Below are 18,687 nucleotides of genomic sequence, written 5' to 3'. Positions count from 1 at the left end.
TGTGCTGCAAACTGAAGAAAACCATCAGATCTGCTCGTGTTGCACAGACGTATAATTGTGCACCCGGTGACAATAGTATCGTCTCCTGCACTACTTGGTTCTGTTTTCCATGCATTTGCAGTGTGTACATTCATTCATTTCACATTTGTGCATGAAAAGAAATAAGGGTGTTGACGCCCTGCGTGCTCACACACGGTGTGTGTGTGACGGGTGTGATGACATGGGATTCCCTTCATGGCGCCCGATCACGTCCCCCCGGCTCTCTTTCTATTGGACGCTCAGTGGGTCTGATTTCATTAGAGTCCTCTGGAGGCGCGAACGTTGCAAGACGCCGATAGTTTCAACAAACTCAGGGCCTCCGTCCGGGACTCGTCTTTCAGTCCCTCGTCATGTGACTGGTGACGCTCCGGGGTCTCTGTATAAATAACTACAGGCTTTTGAGGTGCTGCCAAACTCCAGAAGAGCAGCAAGAAGAAGGTTCACTTGAGACTTTGCTCGTCACTTTGGTGAGTGGACAGTTTATGATTTGGTTATCGCTTTTATACACATATAAATGTATACGCTTGTTTGTATAAACTGGACCATTATGTGTTGACTTCTGGGAACGTTTTCTAAACAGAACCTTTCTTTGAAAAAGACTTGTATCCTAATGGAAACTGTGCATGGTACATTTTTTTAATGTTTTTATAAAAAACTAAGCGTGTGCGCCGAATGTCACTTTCCTTCAGTGAAGCTGCTTGAACCCAAACTGCCTCATCGATCATCACATCACATTACAGGTCATTTAGCTGACTTTACATTTACATTTACGTTTGTGCTCATCGGTCTTTTCCAGCTTCCACGCGAGCGGCACTGAGGAGAAATGGAGCACGTGGACAACTCCACCGTTTCCCCCGCGCGGCTCGTGCACGCGCAGAGCAGCGCGGGCTCGGGGGCGGAGCGGGGCGACGGGAGCGCGTACCTGTACATACTGATCGTCGTGTCCTTCTACGGGATCTTCCTCTCCGGCATAATGCTCGGCTACGTGCGCTCCAAGCGGCGGGAGAAGAGGAGGACCAACGTCTTCACGCGCCTCGTGCACGAGGAGGAGCAGCGGGAGTGGGGCGCGCTGCCCAAGAAGCACAGCCTCACCTTTCCCGCCGCCGCGTCGGAGCTGCGCGCGCTGCAGCTGTCCCCGCCCCTCTGCAGTAACCACGGAAACCACTTCGGGCACCTCTACTGCGGGAGCGCGCTGCCGTCCCCGCTGGCGTGCGCGCTGTGCACGGAGCAGAGCAGCGTCAGCTCGCTGGGCTCGTCCGCGGACACGCGCCTCGCCATCGAGGAAGAGGTGTCGGACGGCGGCGCGCAGGAGGAGGCGTCGGAGGAGAACGTGAAGCGAGGCTCCGGCATCGGCGTGCACGACTCAGGCTGAGCTCCCAATAACAAAACCACAACCACAACAACAACAACAACAACAACAACCACGTGTTAGAAACGTCACCTGCAGAGGAAGCCACGTGGCGCAAAGCAAACAGCGAGCACGAACACGACGACGACGCCGAGGCCTCTGCGATCGGCGTCAGGCGCTCAGGGGTCCGCTGTTGGGCCCGCGGGCGGCGACGCCGGCGCTCAACTCGACACGACGTTATTCACCGCCCGCGGGGACACGCACGCACACGCTCACAAGTACAGCTGCTGAAATCCCCGAATCCCAAAACCGATAGTCAATAAACTGCTGCTCTCTACAAAAGAGTCGAATATGATATTAAAAGAGGCGACACCGTTTACTGTGACTCGCCGGCGCCCCCCCTTTGCTTTCTGCCGATGACTCACCCTGCAGGAGGCCGGCTGCTTCCTTCTCTCTGTCTGTATTTTCTTTGGGGGGGGGGCTATATGGACTGAACTTGACCAGCTCTGGCCAACTCGGTCTTGAGTATGAAACGTACCTGGAACCCACTTGAAGGATCGCCTGCAACGCGCTGAAGCTCGGCGATGGACTCGGCGACGCATCGGTTTACTTGACCACGTGCACCGCGCGCGGCGTCCGTGCGCGTGTGTTTGGCTTCACGAGTCTCGATTTGAGTCTTTGCCGTGTTTCGGGAACAAATAAATGCTTATGAATTGACGTGAGGCGTGTTTGTTTGATTCTTTCGCTAAGACGCTTCGCCAGCGGGGGGCGCTCCTGGGCTTTGCTTCAATTGTCAGCTTACTTTTAAAAGATAAGAAATGGGGTCTCTGTTTATTGTCATTTCATTTTGAATCCCACATTAAATTGTTGGAACAGATAATAAGGAAATCAAATTAGACACAACTCTTTGGGTGGTTGTTAAGGAGCCTAAAACATAATTAATTTGTGAATTTCTATTCATTGAATAGCACTAATTTCTAGACGGGGGGGGGGGGGGCATGGTGAGAGACCTTGAACTCCATTTAAAGGCCCACCGGACCCCCTCGTGTTGATTGACAGAAGTCAGTCACTGACACTTTTCTCTCCTCTTTTCTAGATTGAAAAAAAAAAAAACACGCCAGGATTCAGCTTCAGGTTTTCAGCCAAAACTCTTTTTGTGTGTCTTCTTTGTACACACACACACACACACACACGCTCAAAGCCAGGCTATCAGCGGCGCCGCAGGCTCCAGGTCGCATAACTCACTGCGTGACAGCTCGCCACACCGACGACGGCCAGAGGGAATGGATTCTGTGACGTACGTGCATCGACAGAGTAATAGCCTTCATGGGCCCGACAGCGTCAGCAGCGGCCCGGGGTGGGATGTGTGTGTGTGTGTGTGCGTGTGTGCGTGAGTGTGAATGGATTTCGATCCGTCTCCTCTTTCATGGAGACATTTTGAATTTAGCAGCATTGCAGATGCAGCTGCAGCGCGTCGCTCGGACGACTCGGCTCAGCGAGCCGACTTCATGGTCTCAGTCTCTAGTTTCAAGTCAATTGTGGTCCATTTAGAGTCAAACAGACCACCAAGCAGGGGGTGGCTTAGGGCGGGGCTTGCTGTGATTGACAGCTTGCTATCACCAGGTGAATTGTGTGTTTTCGTCATCCAAAAACACGCTCACGGTTCGGTTGCACTTGGCGAGATGACCAACAGGAGGCTTCAAAACTGCAGTCGCCAGGCCGATTGGTGACGTCACGGTGACCACGCCCCCTTCTTAAGGTACTACACAGGTGTCTTTGAACTATAATCAAGTAAAGTTCATCAGTTCCGTATCTTGTGAAGAAGCTGAAGCTGCATTTTTATGAATGTACATAAAAAAATGTGTGGATTCCTGCAAAGGAAACGAATCTCTTCGTCATATTTCCCACCAAACATACCGGCCCCCCCCCCCCCCCCCCCCACTGTCCACAGCAAACACACCATCCATTCCTCTTGGCGGCCGCGTCCTCTCTGACGTGCGCGTGAGAGGGACAGCGTGACCGAAAGGTTCTTTTCTCAGGAGAAAGAGCGAGTGCGAGCGAGCGGGGTGAGAACAAACAAGCAGATGCGCTGCGTTGAGCGTCTCCAGCGCCGTGAGGCAGGATGTTTGTCATCAGTGTCCCCCCCCCCCTCCCCCTCCCACTCCCTCCCTGTGGGAGTCGGCGGCGGGGACCGCGTCCCTGCCTCGGGCCTCGCACATGCACGCCGTCAACGGGGTTTCCCGAACCTGCCGCCCTTCTCCCCCGTTTCCGTTCTCACACCCAGCAAGCTGAAGACTTCATATTTCTCAGGCGAAGGTGGAGACCCAAGCAGAGCTAAAATCACACCAGTGAGGTCACAGGTCCCGATGGTGACGTAGCTCGTGTTGGATAGAAGTGAACCCCCAGGAGGGGCAGTTAGCTATGATACGTTAGGTGATGATAAGTTGACATCTTTAACGGTTCTCTCGCTGCCCCCTAGTGGCAAACTACCAAAGATGAACCCTGTCAGAGGTGAATATTTGTCGTGATTGATGTCCTTTCAGCGAAATTTGAGCTTTAGAACAATTGCCAACACCTCATTATGTTTGAGTAAAATGTGAAGTGAGAATATTCCGGTAAATCCTAAATCAATCCGTCTTTTTGGACCCTCTCACCCGACTGGAGAAGATGCACTCAGAGCTCTTGTCTCCCTCATCCTGTTGACTGTGTTGTGCAGCTCACTGCATGATATGATGGAGCTTATTATAAGGAACCACAACTTCTTCCAGAGGTCTCGTCTCCACTCGGACCCTTTGATTTAACCCCGGAGACTATTAGAGCCCGTCCTCCGAAAGCGGCTCATTATTATCGTGTTTGTTTGAGGCGCTAATCTCCAATTCACACAACCACGGGCACCAGTCTGTTGAGACTGAGACTGGTCTGTTGAGACCACGAAGGACTTCGGGGCTTCGATCTGGGCCGAAAAGAGTCCACGCTTGACACTCCCTTGTCCAAAAATACTCTCCCGCACACCTGTCCAGGCGAACAAAAAGAGGAAGCCAACGGGCCGGAATGTTCGCTTGTGTCTCCGTGTCACTGCGTAGAAACAAACAGCAGTCGAGAGCCTTTTTTTACCTAACGCCTGTTACCATGGAGACGTAGGCCAAAGGCTAATTAGCACATGTGCTGCTGGTTCCGGGGGGGGATCGTCGAGCCGCGGAGGAGGAAGCGTCTCCGAGACGCTCGATAAATGAAGGAGACAATAAGCCACGGAGAGAAGGGGTTCACACCCAGGACGAGACAAACAACCATCACTCACAGGCCCGCGAGCACTTTAGATCCACCAGGGAACCCCGGAGGAGGAAGAGAAGCCACCACACGCGGGGAGAACATGCAGACCACACACAAAGTGCTCCATGGGTTCCAACCCGAGACCTTCTTGTATGGTGACACCAGCGATTGTTTTACACTATGTTCAGTCTCTCGCTTTCTCTTGTGTTCTCTGCAAAAAAGACGCGTTGGTTGATTCTGTGAAACTTTTCTGGCCCCTTTGATACAAGTTATGACTGCGGAGAAAAGGTTGTTCTTTAAAGGCAAAACACAAATGAGGTCTTAAACAGAACATTTGGTTAAATAAGAACCGTTGGAAATGATTCCATCAGATAGTAAAAGGGATGATTGAGGAGCCGTTGGACTAAATAAGTTATTAATAACAGCAATTAAAATGAGGCCGCAAACTACGCAGCACAGCCCAGTTAATTGAGCGTGCAGGAAAGATGTCCACTCCATTTAAATCAGCTGTAAAGGAGAGCAAGAGAACATGATCCAGATAACAGATAAATGAGGCGGTGCAAGAGATCTCCCCGAATCTCTGCTCGCATCGGAAAAAAATGAACCTTCGTATCAAATTCATAAGCGGTTCATCGCCGCTGTGCTGAACCGTTTCCCCCCGTGGTTTTATTTGTTTTGCTTCGTAAAAGTAGCAGAGATATGTGAACATCGTGTCACTCACTGCGTGAGCCGACTGATGACTAATGTGAAACCGTGGGGGGGGTGTGGTCACATGGTCATGTGACACCGCGCCAGGCGCAGCACGTCTAACGCAGCGCGGCCTTGTCAGTGCTGTGTGTGTGTGTGTGTGTGTGTGTGTGTCCGAGGCTCCGGTGTGGGAGGTGTTGCTCCTTCCTGCCAGTGTTTGTTTTTTCCTGGATTGAGAGTCACAGTTCAACGTCAAACTGGAGGAAAAGCTAAAAAGCTGCGTTTAATTCCTGGGAGGGGAACGCCAGCGGAGCGACGCCGGCCCCACCGAGCCGCACGCCACCCTCCCCAGATCCAGGAGGCCCGACTCCTCCATTCCGGCGAGGGGTTGATCTGGCACTCGAAGACCTACAGCCCCTATGGGCCTGTTGCCGTGACAACCGCAGGCCAACGCAACGTAAAGCGGGTACTGAGCCGCGCACGCTGGCACGTGGTTGTCTGTGTTTAAGGCTGCGAAACAAGGATTCTATGATTACGTCTCAACTTCCAGATGGTGCCGTTAATTAAACGCCAAAGATGTCTATCAAGCCCAGTAAGGTGGCAACATCTGGCGCGATGCAAATTTTAACACGCAATTATTTCGTAAATCCGTGATTAGCATTCTGTCAGCCAGTTTGAACCATCAGCTGGTTATTGCATCATCAGCTTTCATTGGTAACACTTGGTCTGCTTCTCAGAAACATGTCATTTGCAAGTTCCTTTTATAATATCAGGTGTTTGATTGTAAAAAGAGATGCTATTTTTCCTCATCAAAATGTAAATGTTTATTTTTACCTCTTTACTTAAGATTTCATTAAACGTATTAATTGTCCGCCTTAACTTTTCTTTTGTTTAACTTTTTTCCAAAGCGTTTAACTGCCTCACATGGTCCTTATCGATTTGCTCAGTTGTCATGGAGATGGATCTTTCATCCGATGTTCCACTGCCCCCCGAAGACATCCATCTCCGCTGAAACCTCTGGAAACAATGCCTGCGTAAAGGAGTCTGCGTTGTTATCTTATTGTTGTAAGGTTATGAGATCCAGCTAAAAGCGCACAACCGCCAGCTCACGTTTTGCAACGGTTGCTCATTAACACAGAGATTGTGCAACGTTATCTTCTGCCTAATTAGAGGCAGGCAGGTAGCGGAGAGCTGCTGGATGGTGCAACAGGCTGCTCGGGTGCACAACAACAGACGTGTATAAAAATACCTCATTTTATCCAACTGCTGCCACACAGACAAACACACACACACGCACAGGTTAATGCAGTTGAACTGTGCGCAAATGTTAAAAAGAAGCAGAAGTAGCCGATTGCACATTATTATGTAGGTTTCATTAAGCATTTTCAGAGACGTTTTCACAGTAAAGTCTTGGACTTGAGTTTTTTCATATTTGTTGTTTATTTGCATGTTTATTATATTTCTAATACACCAGATGGTGTGTCACATGCTGTGATTCTGACAGTAAACAATTGTCTGAATAAATCTGTATTATAAACACAGCACGACTTTGACATGGTGAACGTGCGTCGCGAGGGGAGCGAGAAAGAGACACAATAAAAGGGACTTTTGACTCATCAGGGTATTATTCATAGACAAAAGGGACCAAACAGACATAATCATCTGCGGCGGCTGTCAGGAAATGATACGTTTGCATGGAAACGCAAATCTGTTCGTTATCTCCGTGCCTCCGGAGTGGAGAAGGAGAAAAGACAGAGGGGAGGACAGAGGAGGAGCAATACGTTCATCCCATGGGAGGGGGAAGTGAAAGACACCACAGCAGACACTGCAGAGGGACGGCACCTTTAAATCTACTGGCCACTCAAATCAGGGACATCTTTCAGTCGGCACAACAAAAAATATGTAGTGTTACACAAAACAACATAGAGCGTCACACATAGCACCATAGAGCGTTACACATAATGACATAGAGCGTCACACATAGTGTCACACACAACAACATATAGTATCACATAACGACATAGAGCGTTAAACATAACAACATAGAGCGTCACACACAGTGTCACACACACAACATAGAGTGTCACACATAACGACATAGAGCGTCACACACAGTGTTACACACAACAACATAGAGCGTCACACATAGCGACATAGAGCGTTACACATAATGACATGGAGCGTCACACATAGTGTTACACACAACAGCATAGAGTGTCACACATAACGACATAGAGCATTACACATAACAACGTAGAGCGTCACACATAGTGTTACACACAACAGCATAGAGTGTCACACATAACGACATAGAGCATTACACATAACAACGTAGAGCGTCACACATAGTGTTACACACAACAGCATAGAGTGTCACACATAACGACATAGAGCATTACACATAACAACGTAGAGCGTCACACATAGTGTTACACACAACAGCATAGAGTGTCACACATAACGACATAGAGCGTTACACATAACGACATAGAGCGTCACACATAGTGTTACACACAACAACATAGAGCGTAACACATAACGACATAGAGCGTTACACATAACGACATAGAGCGTCACACATAGTGTTACACACAACAACATAGAGCGTAACGCATAGCGACATAGAGTGTTACACATAATGACATGGAGCGTCACACATAGTGTCACACACAACAACATAGAGCGTCATACATAATGACATAGAGCATCACACACAGTGTTACACACAACAACATAGAGTGTCACACATAGCGACATAGGGCGTTACACATAACGACGTAGAGCGCCACATAGAGCGACATAAAGCGTCACACATAAAAACGTAGAGCGTTCACATAACAGAGGATAACACAAAACAATGAGTAAGAAACACATGTGATCCAGTGGTGGTTGAGGTGGTTGAACAGCTGCATCCACCGGATCAGACGTTACAGGCTGAGATCCGCTCTACATTTCACTGTGTAAGTTTTTAATTACATATTGTTTGTTATTGTGCCTCGCACAAACACTGCAGACCAATTTCCCTGTGGGAAATAAAGGGTAATTAATGAAGCAATCAAACCGCGACAGCAGTGACAGACGCTTAAATGCACTTCTGGGATTTGGACACATCAAGTTACTAAAAGTTACTTAAAATTGCATTGCAGTTCTTCAAATGTCACTTTCACTGAGCACCGTGGATCCAATAGCATCCATCTCCACTGTATTTGTGTGGCGGCAGAAGCCTCAAAACAGGCACTATTGGCGTGGAAGGCAAGGAAAACATTTTCCATGGATGAATTGATCCTTTCAAGGCCCCTTTGAAGGGAGCCATGAATAAAAGTGTGGTGGTCAAGGAAAAGATTTAGGAGGGAAAATAATGAATGGAAAGAAACTCGTACGCGCTTCCACTATAAAGAAAACCCTCAAATCGGGTTCCATCAATCGCAAAATTCCCCCGGCACTAACCGGACGTGTTGGCCGCAGTAGCCTGACAATTCTTAGTATTTGAGGCTCAATCTAATCCTGGTCCTCCACCAGCGTGTCCCTGGTGAGTTTACCGACACTCTCACCTCTGAAATCCACCCACTTTATTCCCTGAATGCTTTAAGGAGCCAATAAAAGTTCTCCTTCAAACATCCAGCCACATCTCCAGAGAAATTCGGCAGTTCTTCACCTCCTCCACCACAGAATAGGCTTTTCTTTGTGTGATACTGTGTGAATTACTCTGGAACATAACCATATCTATTAACAGTTACATTCGATTATTTAAATTGTATAAGTAATAGAGCTACCGGGAATAATGTTCATGTTGCATTATGATGCATTTAAGCTCTACTCTGTAAGAATGGGTATTGTGTGTTGGATTGTGGAAATACAAAATGTCACGATGCGTTCAAATGCAATCTTAGTTTATGGCGAGTTTGGCACAGCAACGTAGAGAGCAAAAGATTTTAATGAAAGAACACTTGTAGGAGCCATTCAGGATGTTGTGTCCCACTTGGTGTTGGGAGCCAATCTCAGGTTGGCCACGGGTGGCAGTGTGACACAGTCTACATATGGGGGCACAGGTGCAATTAGTGCGGGTAATGATGCATGGGTGACGGGGAGATCGCAAGGTTTTTACCGCTACCAGGATGCACAGCGAGAGCAAGAACGGAATATAGATGGAGTTGTGTTTTATAAAATATATAATTAAATAAACGGGAACTTCACCCAAAAAAAAAAAAAAATGTAATCTCTGTGTGAGCGAGTGAGGAACCGGATTTTCTCCCGCACCCTGCCGGGTGGCTCAAGAAAATCTGTCACTGCAACGCTTATCAACACCAGCGCTAACAGAATATGTTCCTTCTAGAAGCAGAAGAGTCGCCCCCTGCTGGTCGATTACACATTCGCATATTTTCCCCCCTGAAACACTCCACTTTTAACTGGCCCAGTTTGGCCTGAGTGTAAGTGGTTGTGTGTGTGTGTGTGACATTACGTGTTAGCCGCTCCTCCATCCCCAAGAAGCCCCCCCCCCCCCCCCCCCCATCCCCATCTTTTTGGTCTCCATGGATACCAGCTGTGCACCTGAGAAAAAGCGAAAGAGAGCCCGGAGATGATGCACGAGATCAGCAGGTGTGCGGTTGTGTGTGTGCCCAGTTGCGTATTGACAACGCTGCGTAAAAGCGGAGCGTTCAGTACGCTCACGCACACACTTCCTCCTCGTGCACCCCCCCCCCCCTCCTCTCCCTCCCTCCAGTGACTCATTGTGCGGCCATCAACACGAGCCAACACAAAGAGCGCGGCTTCCCGGTCCATCCGATGCCGAGGGAGCTGATTGAATTCACAGTGAACATCTGTCAACGCACCTCAGAGCTAATCCAGTTGTTTGGACACCTTCCACGATGGATTCCTCCCGCCAGCTTCGCACCGGCATATAACGTTCAGCTTCACCACAAGAGACTCAAAATGAAAAGATGGAGCTGGTTAATGAAGAGAGGTACAGACGGAGCGCTTCGACTGTCCCAGAGCAGCGCCCAGCTGCAGTGGATGTGCCATGAAATTGATTCTAAAATATCACGGTCGCCAGAGGAGTCACGCAAACTTGAGACATCCAGTTTTTCCTCTAGTGCCAACAGGAAGTCGTCAGACTTAGTAAATTCCATCAGCCTCAGCAAAAAACTGTGCGTGCTTACTTATCGATATTAGCATGCTAACATGCTAAACTCAAATGGAGGAAGGGAAATGGATGTGCAGTAGTAGCAATACAAAGTGGGAAGAATGCACAGATAAATATATGCAATACAAATGTGCCAAAACTAGGGATTCACCGTCCGGTTCTGCCGATTGAAGCCGATGCAAAAGTGTCTTAAAACCGGCATTGTCTTTTCTGACCAGTAGGGGGCGACTCCTCTGCTCCCATAGAGGTCTATGGGAAAATGACTCTTCTCTCTTGTTTTGTTCCCTCAGTAAACATTATAAACGTGAGTTTATGGTCTCAGTCTCTAGATTAAAATCTTCCTCAATAAATGATGGTCCATTTAGAGTCAAGCAGACCATAAAGCAGAGGATTTTTTAGGGCGGGGCGTACTGGGATTTACTTGGGATGGAGGGAGGGTGGGTGGGGGCAGCACCCGGACCGTCTCCCTGGTCTCAGGAACACGTAAACATGCAAGCACGACTCGTACAAACGCACACTGTTTAAAAAAAACTGACCTATGAGTCAGCCCCGGGCTTCCAGACGGCCCTCTCTCTATCTCCTCTCTCTCTCTCTCTCTCTGTCTCTCTCGTTCCCTCCCTTTCTCACTCCCTCAAAGACGCTGCATGTCACAGATGGACACTGTCCACTGTCGCAGTCCTAATGCTGCTTCCTGTCTCTCTCTCTCACCGGGCACTCAGCAGCTCGATTGGTCATCGTTTGTGAAGAAGTTGTGGGGCTGGATGGGACCCCAATTACCCTTAATTACACTTATGGCGCGTTTCCACCGAGCGGTACGGTACGGGTCGGGTCTGTTAACCATGATTTGGCGAGCGTTTCCACCGCCAACAGTACCCTTACTTGATAGGCGTGGTGTATTCCAGAAAGTAGTGATACGGTCACTTGGTAGGCGCGGTATATGACGGAAAGTAGATTGACGTCATTCGATCGCGCGAAAACTGAAAGCTAACCGCAAACAACAATGGAGGACGTACAGCCGATCCTGTTCTTGCCTTTTTGTCACAAGGAGACGACAATCTTTGTTTGAGCAAAGGCTACATGCTGCAAGGAAAAACACAGCGGAAAATTACAGGCGAATTCGGGAAGAAATGACGACACTCTTTCAACCAATCAACGCTCTGCAGTGAGTCTAGCTCCGCCCTTTAGTACCAAACAACTGTGCCAGGTGCCCCAACGGAAGGGTACCCAAAAAGTGGTACGGTACGGTTCGGATTTTTGGTACCTGGTTTCTCAACTTTTGGCAGTGGAGACACAAAGAAAAGGGTACCGACCCGACCCGACCCGTCCCGTACCGTACCGTACCGCTCGGTGGAAACGTGCCATTAGTGTGGGAGTGGACTGATGTGGGAAATCAGCTGTGAAAACACAAAATTAACAAAAAGGGCTCAGAGTGACTCACGGCTTTGTGGGAATCTAAAATTGCTCGATCTGTTTCCTGAATAGATCGAACCTTAAAGTGAAGGAGGCACCTTTCTGCTTCTGGGACCATTAAATATACACGTATTGTCTTATTAGCTATAATATTGGCTTATTAGCATTAGCTTATCTTCTCTTGTGCTTCTAAACAGTCATTTAAGCTATGGCTAGCTAACTATCCTAGCTGATTTAATAAAAAAAAATTCAACTATTAAAGATAAAAAAGTAAATAATGGTCCTTATATAAATTTCACAGCAAATGCATTAAAGCAATAAGATTTCTGGATATGTTGAAATAATTCCTGTATCTTTCCATTTCCATTAGAGGGACAATTCTTACATCGTGATGGGATGGTGTGAAGAAAATCAATTTCGAACATGATGAGTAGGCCAAGAATTCATTTAGAATGATATTCTCTGCTATATATATATATATAGATATTGAATATATATATATATATTCAATATCTATATCTATTGCTTTTAACAAATATTGTGCCTCCTGCATTTTGTTCATATATATTTCCTGAACCTAACACAAATTCGATATATTCATTTTTGTGCTTTGGGTTGACCGGTTTTTCTTCGGGAATTCTAAATCTCCCACATTTCCAGGACAAGTCAAGTCATTCTGAAAATGGTTAAACTGTATTTGTGGTATTTTTGCATGAATAACATGATAAAAGTCCTCACTAGAATCTGACTGGGGAACATCGGTAGTCAAAGGTCATTGACCTCGTGTTGCAAGAAGTCCTTCTACGTCACGTTTTAACAGCTTCCATGTGTCCACTCAAAAGGTGTTGCAACCGTCCACGTTGTTCCCGAGGGACAGCAGTGAGGCGTCCTCAACAGGAAGTGACCCGCTGTGAGGCCGTCATGGTGGATGTGAGGACCAAAGATGCTCCCTTGAAGATATTATAGAAATATACATTATATATATATTAGGAAAACAAACGCATTGAAAGAAAACCAGGGTTTTCTAAGAGGAAACCGCAGAAATGATTCGAGAGAGTCAATAAGCCGAAAGCAACAAGTACCCGATCAATCGCATGAAACGGGCTGAGGAGGAGTCTCCAGAGCAACGGAACAGAGACGTGAAGTTCTGCTGGTTCTTCACGAGGGAGTCAAGAGTGTGTACATACACATATAACATGTGTTCATGCTAACGCGTTAAGAAGCTGAGGTCCATGAAACCACGAGAGAAAGAAGAAGATCTCTGCTCTTTATAACCTTCTCAGAACAACTTCTCCATCAGCTGCCCGAGGCGAAGAGAGGCGGAGTCAGAGGAGAGAGGAGACATTGTGTGATGTGCTGGGACAACAGTGGTGAAGAAAGGACGGGGACGAGGAGGAAGAGGAGGAGGAGGACCAAAGAGAACATGAGATGTCTTCTTCTAATCAGGTGAAGAGAAGTTAACGTCGCCTTCGTTGTGTCCTCAGGGGCACCAGCGGGATTATTACAGGGGACACATGGTCATCATGTGTAGACTCACACCAGGACGTGTGTTAATGCTTCAATGGTCAAGAGGACACCTCTTTTGTCTCTCGCTGTCTGAATGAATACACCTGTATTCCCCCTGGGGGGCTCCTCAAGAGGTCTCTTCCTACTTTGTCCTAGTGGGTAATTTGGAATAACATGTATTTCTTCTCCTTCATGGTTGATGCTGTGGAGCTCCAAGCCATGTGTTCGATGTCCACGTGTGAATTGTTTGTTCCTCCGCTCTTCTTCTTCTTCTTCTTCTTCTTCTCACAAAGCAACACGAAACCCAGTGACTCACGCTGCTAAATCACCTTTGACCTTCAGCGTCGGGACGACGTCCAAACCTCATGGACAAATGTTGTGATGATGTCACTCTTATTGTTGGTTTTCAAGGAAGGGTGACAAATGCGTAGTGTGCTGTAAACACCTTGTGTCATACACACAGACAAACACACACAGACAGACAGACAGGCACACACACATACAGACACACACACACACACACACACACACACAGACACACACACACACAGACATAGACAGACACATAATCAACGAGAGGCTGACGTCAAACCCTGCAGACCCATTCACAACCCCCCCTCCCTCTCTCTCTATGTCTGTCTCACCCCCCCTCGACACGACGGCCCAAGTTAAGGAGCAGAACGATTGGCTGTGGTGGTGATGAAGAGGGGGGCCGGTGATTCCAGAGTGGAGGAAAGATGACGAACCAGATTCAGCAACATTGGAAAAAGCATTTGTACGAACTGAACTTGTTTAATATCCAGATATTAATTGGTGGCGGTAACGAAATCAGAGAAGAATTTGTGCGTCAGTAGGTGGACCTTGAGTGATAAGTGATAAATTAAATAAATTATATAGTCTAGTTTCATCAATTAACAATGGAGCAGGATTATAATCATCGTCTGTAGAAAGAAATAAAAAACAGGTCCCATCAGAGTCTCACTCTCCAATTAGCATTCTGCATGATTACATTAAATGTTTCAGATCCGGCCCAAAGAATGTGACCCCGGCTCAGTCAGAAGAAGAAGGAAATATTAATTGCCTGCAAGAAACTTCTCATGTGACCCGAGTAACACCCGGAGCTTCTTCCTTCTTCTCGTCAGTGGAGGAGTGGGCGGGACTGAGCTGTAATTGGTTTCTGTTTACCAGTAATGCACGACCACAAGCAATTAGCCAGACAGCTCTCGGACGTATCAGTACAAACTGCTCTGTGTGTGTGTGTGTGTGTGTGTGTGTGTGTGTGTGTCGTGAGGAAAAATATAATTAGGCCGAGATTGAAATAAGCTTTTTTATTCTGTGTTTCTTCTGCGTCTCTTGGTCCTCAAATGTCTCGTACGACAACATGACATTAATGAAGAGGCTGATTTTATTCTGTTGTTTGCTCTGCAGCCCTTCAGAATAAAAGACGACCACGGAACCCATGAATCCATATTGAGCTTCTATGACTCATCGCTCTTTGTCGCCATGCAAAGTGTTTTTTTTAAAGCAACAGAGGGCACAACAGTTTTTGATTTCTCAGAATCCAAACCTTTAGGTTTCCAGAAAGAAAGTTTCCTGAACGGAGACACGTGGTTGTCAAGCAAGAAGTAATATTGATTTCTAATAATCACACTTATTCCTTAATTCATAGTCATTTGTACTTCATTGTGAGTGGAACAGAAGTAAATACTATGAGAAGTATTTATATGACAGAGATGAATAGTGTGAATAGAAGCAGGTCGGTGGAGGACCGACTGAGCTCGCATCAAACACCGCGACCACGAAGACACGAGGGGATTTATGAATGAGACTGAGCGCACGCACGCACACACACACACACACACACACACACACACACACACACACACACACACACACACACACACTGATCCTTACCAGACAAGATTTGACAAGCAGCCAAAAATAGAGACCACAGTGCAGGCTTGCTGACGACAGAGGTGCTCTCACACACACACACACACACACACACACACACACACACACACGCACGCACACGCACACCTCTGCAGTCCCTCTGTCACCCCGCCCGTCTCGGAGCTTTGGCGGAGTCCATATGTGAGTCATCGGTGGGCTTCAACCTGCCCCTGTCTCTGAGTGCTGCAGCAGAGAGTCACTACAATGAGTGAGGGGGGGTTGAAATGATTTACTGAACTCTTAATCAGCAGTAAAACACAATTTATTCACCTCTGATTAACACATGTGATGAGCATTACAGCCCGTTATTTGCAGTATGAGTATTATTATTATTATTATTATATTAAATGTAAATGTACATGTCAATTTCTTCACAAGCTGAAGTCGTCATCGAGCTGTGGGTCGGAACCAGAGAGAGAGAGAGAGAGAGAGAGAGAGAGAGAGAGAGAGAGAGAGGGAGAGAGGAGCACTTCTCCTTCGGCTGACTCGAATGGAACCGTCAGGCACGTATGCGTGCGCGCGGATCCTCCTCCGTCGCTGTGACGCACGAGTCAGGTGGTTCCTCTAATAGCACGAGGAGCTGTCCGCGGTGCTGAAAGCAGAACCCGCACCGCGCTGCACGGAGAGGCCGACCGCCCCCCACCCCCGCGACCCTCCGACTAAACAGCAGGTAAGAGTCGTTGTTGCGCGTTCCACCGCTCCGGGGCCGTGGAGGGGGGGCGGGGGGGGGGTTACTTCAGTTCGTTTCTGCCGCTTTGCCAACCTGATGCTCCGCGCGCTCTTTGTTCTCATCGCGCTTCGGACGATGCAGAATTTATTGCGTTCGTTTTGTTGTTTTGTAACTTATTTATATTTTATCCTTTACGTCACTCAAAATGAAACACGTCATAAGTGTTTTTGTCATTTCCATTGTGGGGGTAAGCGAAATGAAAAAGTAAACATCTAAAGAAAGGACATCGTTCTTATTTGTATCTTGTTTTAGAAAGAAACGAAATCAGATAAATACTAATTTGCATTAAAAACGGGTCGTAACGCGTTAAAAAGCGTTCGATAGGATTTAAAGCAAAACGGTGATAATCGGGAGCAACGAAGTCCTGGTCGGTTAAAGGAAACAACAGCCTAAACCGGGTTTCCTTGACAACGGGGCCGTGACTCACGGACAGCAGCAAAGACTAATGAGATTTGCACGGGAGCTGAATGAGTGCTGCGGAGGAGCAGGGGCAGGATTCAGGGTGGGGGGGGGGGGGCACACCTATTTATTAGGGTTACTTATCACTATCGATTAAATAGACGACTCACCAGTTGCTTCTCGGCAATCTTTTTTTCTTTCGTTCTGCTGCATCTGTCATTCTTACTCAATAAAATAAATAAATCCCTAAACAAAAGATAGAACTGTACGCTGTATTTAAGTAAAATAAAGTCTACAAAATGAGGAAACTTTTATTATTATTCCCAGCAATGCATTCAATAGGATGGAATAGACGGCTGGTTTACACCAGGGGCCAAACGTCTCCGTGACGCTATCGTCTGATTGCACATTTAAAGTGATGATAAGAGCAGGAGGCATTTCAGAAATAACAAAGCGCCAACCGCTGCGAACACGTTAGCTCGACATGTAAAGGTCAGCGCTGACTTGAGTCTCCTCCCTCTGCAGGCGCCACCATGCCGTCACTCACAGAGACTTCCGCCAGCCTTCCCCTCCTCTGTTTTGCCAACTTCCTCTTGCTCCTCCTCTCGCTCGGCCCCCCCGCCGCCCGCGGGGCTTCCCTCAGAGATCACAGACTGCGAGGAAGTGAGTCGGACTCCCAGAGGGGCGACGTCCCACAGACTCCCGACACCGACATGCTCAAAGCGCTGGAGTACGTCGAGAGCGTCCGCCAAAGGGCAGGCGCCGACCCCCTCCTCGCCGCGGGCTACGGGGATGACGCAGACAAGCTGCGCGCCATGCTGAGGCTGGCTTCCAACCCTGTGCAGAGCAAAGAGGATGAGGAGGAGGAGGAGAGGGAGGAGGAGGAGGAGGAGAGGGAGGACAAGAGTGAGGAGCTGCTCCAGGCCGTGCTCAGCACCCTCCAGCAGACGGAGAAGGCCTCGCAGCCCGGCGGCGCGTATCCCAGAGGGCAGCCGAAGCAGCACGGCGTCCTGCCCCACAAGAAGCTGCCGCTGATGTTCGAGGACGATGAGGAGGAGGGCGAGGGGGACGAGGAGGACGAAGAAGACGAGGAGGACGAGGGCGAGAGGGGCCCCTTTAAGCGCATGAACGAGAACGTGGAGGAGAAGTACACGCCACAGAACCTGGCAACCCTGCAGTCCGTGTTTGACGAACTGGACAGAATGAGCGGTGTGAAGACCACGCAGCGGCGCCAGGACGCTGCGGACAACGGCGAGGAGGAGGAGGAGGATGACGCAGACGAAGACGACACGTTCGACGTGAGGAACGTGGGATACGATGACGGGGATCTCGCAGAATGGGGTCCGCTACAAGAGCAGGAAGAGGAGGAGGGGGAGGAGGACAACAGACACGAGGACAACCGAGGGCTCGATTATGTCGACGACAACGACGAGGAAGCCGACGAGGACGCCAGTGAGGACGCCGGGGAGGACGCGGGTGAAAGCCTCCTGGTCAAGAGATCCAGCGGCCCGGATGACGTCGCCAACCTCGTAGACTACTACCTCCTCAGGGTGCTGGAGAAAAGCGAAGAGGAGGAGCACAAGCGACAGGTGGAGGAAGAGGAGAGGAAGAGGGCCGAGAGGAGAGCGGCTCAGACGCGGCACAGCGACACTGTGGATCCACGGGCCGTCTACCAGCTCATTCTGATCTCCCAGAAGTACCAGATCCCGCCCGAGGACCTGGTGGACATGCTCAGAACCGGACAGACGACCAATGCGTTACGGAAGAGCGGCGGCTTTTCCAGGGCGGAAAACAGGCTCTCGCAGACGTCCCCGAAGAAGACGCACAAGACCCCCCAGGCGAAACTCCACAGCAGGCGCTTCCCCGAGAGACAGGAGACCCCCGAGGATCGGAGGACGGAGCAGATACTCGACATCCTGGGCTTCGGGGGCGCGGAGGAGCGAGCTCCCGTCAGGAAGCAGAAGCAGTCACGACTCCCCGCTCTGTCCGCGGGGCGTCCGAGGGCGTCGGCTCCCGCGCAGCGGCGCCCTCCTCCCGGCGACTACGACGACACAGTGGACGAGGACGAGCTGGCGGCGTACCTGGCGGCTCAGATGCTGGCGCGTTACCCGAAGCACAGGGACCGCGGGGCGGGCCAGAAGCGGGACGAGGCCGGGCAGAGCGCGGCGGGCTCCTTCGAGCGTGCCATGCAGGCTTATTTTGATC

General features: G+C 49.0%; 2 protein-coding genes across 3 annotated transcripts in view; both read left to right on the top strand.

The window, feature by feature from the left end:
- The first annotated feature begins 188 nt into the window (after positions 1–188).
- On the top strand, positions 189–2,104 carry kcne4 (potassium voltage-gated channel, Isk-related family, member 4). 2 transcript variants are annotated; one of them, XM_040180548.2, is made up of 3 exons: positions 189–506; positions 729–779; positions 836–2,104. In XM_040180548.2, the coding sequence occupies exon 3, from the start codon at positions 863–865 to the stop codon at positions 1,409–1,411; it is 549 nt and encodes a 182-aa protein (XP_040036482.2). In that variant the 5' UTR covers positions 189–506; positions 729–779; positions 836–862; the 3' UTR covers positions 1,412–2,104. The 2 variants fall into 2 exon arrangements, with proteins under 2 accessions (XP_040036482.2, XP_040036463.2); XM_040180529.2 differs by lacking the exon at positions 729–779 and having other exon boundaries at positions 372–506.
- A 13,778-nt stretch (positions 2,105–15,882) lies between these two features.
- scg2a (secretogranin II a) overlaps positions 15,883–18,687 on the top strand; it is a gene marked incomplete in the record, with an annotated part of 3,277 nt that continues 472 nt past the window's right edge. Inside the window, 2 exon segments of the mRNA XM_078107047.1 lie at positions 15,883–16,023; positions 17,008–18,687. Of these exon segments, the coding sequence (XP_077963173.1) occupies positions 17,016–18,687 (1,672 nt within the window).

Source organism: Gasterosteus aculeatus, chromosome 1 (assembly GCF_964276395.1).
Source record: "Gasterosteus aculeatus chromosome 1, fGasAcu3.hap1.1, whole genome shotgun sequence".
Taxonomy (NCBI): Eukaryota; Metazoa; Chordata; class Actinopteri; order Perciformes; family Gasterosteidae; genus Gasterosteus; species Gasterosteus aculeatus.
This window is presented reverse-complemented; position numbering and strand designations above follow the sequence as displayed.

Coding starts and splice junctions, on each gene's coding strand:
- kcne4 (XM_040180548.2), top strand. CDS start 863: ATGGAGCACGTGGACAACTCCACCGTTTCCCCCGCGCGGCTCGTGCAC.